Source organism: Gavialis gangeticus, unplaced genomic scaffold (genome assembly GCF_001723915.1).
Source record: "Gavialis gangeticus isolate Ggan-Ray unplaced genomic scaffold, GavGan_comp1, whole genome shotgun sequence".
NCBI classification, from domain to species: domain Eukaryota; kingdom Metazoa; phylum Chordata; order Crocodylia; family Gavialidae; genus Gavialis; species Gavialis gangeticus.
Window position 1 is genome coordinate 52,491,562 of NW_017729031.1, and position 6,046 is coordinate 52,497,607.

Here is a 6,046-nt window from a genome sequence, read left to right on the forward strand (position 1 = left end):
TTTTGTGAACAAATACCTTTGGCCTTTTGTCATGTGGTGTTTTTTCAATCTGTTTTATAGGACATCTTTTGGTTTGATGATAAAAAAAATAGTACGGGAGCTTTAACAACAAGATTGGCCACAGAAGCAGCACAAGTTCAAATGGTATGTATGTGTCTAATTCTGTATCTCTGTAACTACAATTAGATGCATTTCAGTCTGTGTGGTTGTTGGTAACACACGGCAGCCTATAAAGCTGGAAGACCAGTACCTCTCTCTAGGTAGTGAAAATGAACAGAAAGAAGCCAGATTTAGGGAGGGGTGGTTCAGGATGGGGGCTTGCTAAATGTTTCTTACAAAAGCTGCCAAAATATAAATTGTCACAAATGACCTTTGGTGAGACTACAACGTTACCAATAAAGCTATTATCTTTTACGTTTTTTCATATGTAACCACCCTGCACATATAGTAGGAAGGAACTGTATGTTATCAGCACTGTCTCTGCTTTAACATTGTCTATTCATAAAATAATATTTCTTTCAAATTTTGTGACAAACTTCATTAGGACATATAAATAGAAAAAGTTTTATTACAAATAATATAGTGGAAAAATTATGGATATAGATTATTTCCTGTTAATATTAGTCAACCATTCCCTGATTGAAGCTTTGCATCGTTGATTTCAATAGAGAGTGAATATCTGGTCATGTTAATAAAATGAAAATAAAAGATTTTTCTAAACACTGATATAGCCAAAACAAATACTGTTTTCTACAGAAGGTATTTTGTTTTTTAAAAAAGTGTGTTTTAAATTGGAGGGTTTTTAATAGAACTGAGAAACCTGCATTTTCTGATTATAGCTAAATGGCTAAAGTGTTATTTAAAAGCAATTATAAATCCATTTTGGGGTTTTGTTACACTCTTCCTCTCTTTCTGTAGGCTTACTTTGCTGATGGTAACAAGGTAAGAACAGTTTCCTAGTACTATAAATTGAACATTGTTTCAATATTGTTGTATTTCTGTATTGTCTGTATTTGTATACATTAAATATACTTAACTTTTTTGTTGGTCTTCCTCTTGCTCTTTTCTATCTGTCTCACTTCAAAAAAACCCAGCAACAAGATCGGGAACCAGTATTTTCAGAAGAATTGGGACTTGCAGTAGAAAAGTTGAAGGATGGTTTCACTCTGCAAGGACTCTGGGAAGTAGTGGGTTGATTTCAATAAAGCATTGAAAACATGTATTAGTCATTATGTTCCCAGCAGATCTTTATCATATTATTGAAACTATTTGAGTAACATCTAACGTATCAAAGAGAGGGAACAGTAAATATACTATGTAGTCAGGTTATATTTTTTAAAAAGGAATAGTAGAAACAAATTATATGTTTGTAATATAATTGTATTTATTGTTTTGTTTTCATTTGTGCAGTGTTTTTGTTTCATTTAAATTATTCACTTGTTTATACAAAAGAAATGTACTCATCCATAATATGTGCATCCAAATAATATTTCCGTAGGCTCTCTCATCATTCGTTCTTAATGTTAGTTAAGAGAATAACAAGTGAGAGGATTTATTACTGAGTGTAAAGTACTGTATTTAGATGGAATAGTTGCATCATTTTGGTAGTATACTGAAAACATTTTGACAAAATACTGTAATATTGCAGGTATCTGTTAGCTTTCATATCATAGAACTTAATAGAGTACATACCAGACATCGTGCCTGGTACATGTTCTTATCTAAATATTCCAAGACAGGGTTTGTTTGTTTGTTTTTTGTCAAAATACTGATATGTTTATTGGCCTTTGGTTTTAAGCAGGATAATCTGGAAAGAATCATGTACTACATTGCTTTTGCATCTGATACATCAGACATTAGGCTGTTATATATTCCATGCAGAGAAATGAGTCATTTATTGTTTAAAAGGGAGATGCAGCTGTTATGTTTTCTAGTGAGATAAGACCTTATGTACTATTTTCTAAAAATGGAAAAAGTCAAATGAGCTATCCTTTCAGCTGTTGTTTTAGCAGCTGACTGCACCAGTGACTTAAGTGTTGTACGCAAAGGAAGAAAAGCCTGTTAAATATTGTAAAAATGTTCCTAAGTAATATTGAGTTTATTTATTTTAAAAGATTTTAATAAGCTCTAAAAACATTCTGTCAAGCAGCAAACACTGCATTGTAAAGTAGTAGGCAAACTTGTACTGTACCATTGGTGTTAATTAGTGTTTTGCTATTGATTTCTATGACAAAGTCAATCCCTTTGTCATAAGTTGTTCAACGTCTATGTAACTAGGTTTAATAAAGACCTAAGCAGTCCTTGTCTGAATTGTGATTTTTTTTTTTACTTGGGTGTATAAACATGATGTGATTACCCATTTGTGTGCAACTTCTAAATTCACTTCTAAACTTATTTTAACTATTCACAGAGTTTGTTTGGTTAATACAGACAAATACCTCTATCTGAATTTTTAGTTTGGTAATAATTGTTATTTATTAGGGAACTTCTGTGTAGTGGAATTGTCTTTAATTTTCTTTTGTACCTACTATGTTCATTTTAGTTTAACAGAGTATACCTTTACTAATACCAATTTCCAAATGTTCCTAAAATGAAACTTAAGTAATATGGGGGAGAGTATAGTGTATTCATTATTATTTATGAAATGTAACTTGGTGAGTTTGCATTTAATATAATAACAGTGAATTTTATTTTGCAAACAAATGACAGAGTTAAAATCCAGTGTGAAACGAATATTTTATTAGAGATCTACAGATTTTTTCCCCCCCTCTGATGCTAGGGCATATTAAACCTAACAAAAACATAACTGATACAAAGTTTTATTTATTTATTTATTTTTGGGTCAGGGGTCAGGGTCATGTCTCTGATTCATGCTTCAGTAAAATTCAGTTTAATGAGCAATGTGTCCTGACTGTTTCTGGAAGTCTCTCGAAAATGGCTTGCTATGAATCCACTATGAATAGTTATCCAGCTGCCAACTTTAGCCTTTGCTCATAATACTTCTATTTCAAAGGATATATTTGACTCGTGGTTCATATCTGTTTCATTAAGGGCTGGATTCTGACACCCTTACTCATGTTGAGTAATCCCTTACTTTGCAGGTAGTTTGAATGAGTCTATGTAATGATGGCAAAATGAAGCCCCAGTGACTAAAAGCAACAGTTGTTTCTTTCAGTCTGACAGCTGCAAGCACAACTTTTCTCTTCACACCAACCATTCTAAATTCCAGCTTGTAAGTGTATGTACCTATATTTAGCTGTCAGGATTAAATTGCAGAGCCTTCAGGCTGGGGAAAGCACATTGATCTGCCTTTTTTACAGACAGACCTTGGTGCCGACAACAGCTAACGTTTTCAGTGCCTCCCCCCAACCCAAGTTACTCACAAAATGGATTCCCAAAGGGAACTCACTGAAGAACTTAGACTTTATCAATCCACCCTTCTTCAGGATGGCCTCAAGGAACTCTTAGAAGAGAAAAAGTTTGTAGATTGCTCCCTAAAAGCTGGTAACAAAAGCCTACCTTGTCACAGATTGATTCTGTCAGCTTGTAGTCCTTATTTCCGTGAGTATTTCTTATCTGAGCAAAGCGAAGATAAGAAGAAGGAGGTCATTCTAGATGATGTTGATCCCAACGTCTTGGACTTGATCATCAAGTATCTTTATTCTGCAAGTATTGACCTCAATGATTCTAATGTGCAAGATATTTTTGCTTTGGCCAGCCGTTTTCAAATCCCTTCTGTATTCACCGTGTGTGTCTCCTATCTTCAGAAAAGACTGGCTGTTGGTAACTGTCTTGCCATCCTTCGATTAGGTCTCCTCCTTGACTGCCCAAGACTTGCTTTCTCTGCTCGTGATTATGTGTCAGACCACTTTGTGCAGATTTGCAAAGAAGAAGACTTCATGCAGCTTGCCCCCCATGAGCTTATATCAGTTATTTCACCTGACAGCTTAAACGTCGAAAAAGAGGAAGTAGTGTTTGAAGCAGTAATGGAGTGGGTCCGAACAGACAAGGAGAACAGAGTAAAGAGCCTGGGAGAAGTTTTTGACTGCATTCGTTTCCGTCTTATGTCAGAAAAATATTTCAAAGAGCATGTTGAGAAGGATGATATTATCAAAAGCAACTCAGATCTTCACAAAAAACTCAAGGTTATTAAGGATGCCTTTGCTGGAAAATTACCCGAACCTGCCAAAAGCTCAGAAAAGTCAGGGAAAGGGGAAATAAATGGTGATGTAGGGGATGAAGACTTACTCCCTGGATACCTAAATGACATTCCTAGGCATGGCATGTTTGTCAAAGACCTAATTCTTCTAGTCAATGATACAGCTGCAGTGGCTTATGATCCCCTGGAGAATGAGTGTTACCTGGCAGCCCTGGCAGAACAGATTCCCAGAAATCATTCCAGCATAGTCACCAAACAGAATCAGGTCTGTGTTGTTGGAGGCCTTTATGTGGATGACGAAAACAAAGATCAGCCTTTCCAGTCATACTTTTTCCAGGTATGAATCTCATAATCATTGGGCTGAGGGCATTACATGGAAATTACTGAAGGATATTTTGATATAGGATACAGTTGTTTTTGTTTTTTTTTTAATCTGGTCTCATGATTTTTCTTATAAAAGGTTATGAGCCTTTTTAACTATTGCCTGTCAGACTTGTTCATGATAGCATTGCCTGTTGATGACAAAATGACACCCTTACTTTCAACTGGTTTGGCTGCTAATATCAGCCTTAATAGCATGTTTTTTGTCTGGTCAAACCAAAGCTTTTTTGAAAACGTAAAAATGGCTATTTAGGGTATACTTCTAAAAGATACTACTGATTGCCAGCTATTCCTATGAAAGCTTAAGGGAATTGCATGTTCTTTGTACCTTTCAGTATCCTTTTATGAGAACTCAGAAAAAATAGTTAATGTATTTTTTATCTACTAAATATTTGGTTGTCCAGGGTCAGGTGTTTAGTGTCATTTGGGTGACTAAAAAAACAGATAGGCACCTAGTAGAATTTTCAAAGTTGCCTGTGCACCCAGCTACCATAGATGTCAATCACAGTTGGGCATATAAGGGCTTTTGCAAATGCCTGTATGTGCCCATGTGCACCCAGGCACCTAAATAGGTTTAAAAATCTGCCTCTCAGTGTCCTAACAAATTTAATGTTTTCTTTTGTTTAAGATTCATACCATACATTAGGGTAGCTGATTTGTAAAGTTTTAAAATTTGAAGTAGTTTTGATAACTGCCATGTTATACCAAATACTTTTGTTGGTGTATGGTGAATGCCTATGTACTTAAATCCATATACATATAGTTGACACTGACTTACTCTAAACTGCAGTGATACCACTATGATCAGATTAGCAAAAATAATCCTTCTGTAGGCATACATACCTTCTGCTGTGGTGTTTTTAGATGCATAATTTCACATTTTTTCTGTTGGCATTACAACTATTTCATGATGGGTATAATATGCCATGGGGTGAATCCTAAGAAATACAAGACTAGATTTCTTTTCTATACTCCACACAGGTAATAATCCATGATAGAATTTTAATGTTCTTGACAGGTTTTTAAAATAGTGATTTATTGTAGATATTTCATAAATGGATAAACTATGGATTGGCCTGGTATTTAGATGTATTTAGTAAAATAAACATGGTATAAATGCGGAAGACTGCTATCAGTTTGCTAGAGAGTGATTATGTTAGCACGGTTTTAATTTTCTTATGTAGTTATAAAGTAATAATAAAGTTTAAAACTTGCTACAAAAATCTAGTTGTGATTGGTTCCAGGAATTAATTTATTATTGAATTAGGTAACTACATTATCAGGCTAGAATTCCATTAGGGGTAGTCTTTTCATAGTTTCATAGTTTCATAGATTTAGGGTCGGAAGGGACCTAGTAGATCTTCTAGCCTGACCCCCCGCCAGGGCGGGAGAACAACAAAACCCCAAAACAAGAAACGGGACTCAAATGAGTCCAGCCAGGTAGGCATCCAGCCTCTTCTTAAAGACCCCCAGGGTAGGGGCCAGCACCACTTCCCTTGGAAGTTG

At 35.1% G+C, this 6,046-nt stretch overlaps 2 protein-coding genes across 3 annotated transcripts in view; both read left to right on the forward strand.

Annotated features, from left to right (window-relative positions):
- BBS5 (Bardet-Biedl syndrome 5) overlaps positions 1 to 2,316 on the forward strand; it is a 28,980-nt gene extending 26,664 nt beyond the window's left edge. Inside the window, exons 10-11 of the mRNA XM_019522765.1 lie at positions 919 to 942; positions 1,095 to 2,316. Of these exons, the coding sequence (XP_019378310.1) occupies positions 919 to 942; positions 1,095 to 1,196 (126 nt within the window). The 3' untranslated portion in view covers positions 1,197 to 2,316. The remainder of the gene's footprint in view (positions 1 to 918; positions 943 to 1,094) is intronic.
- Positions 2,317 to 2,422: 106 nt separating this feature from the next.
- KLHL41 (kelch like family member 41) overlaps positions 2,423 to 6,046 on the forward strand; it is a 15,198-nt gene continuing 11,574 nt past the window's right edge. The window contains exons 1-2 of one of the 2 annotated variants that reach the window (XM_019522768.1): positions 2,423 to 3,232; positions 3,321 to 4,496. In XM_019522768.1, coding sequence (XP_019378313.1) covers positions 3,387 to 4,496 — 1,110 coding nt within the window. In that variant the 5' untranslated portion in view covers positions 2,423 to 3,232; positions 3,321 to 3,386. Of the gene's footprint in view, positions 4,497 to 6,046 lie in introns of both variants that reach the window. The other variant, XM_019522767.1, reaches the window with a different exon arrangement.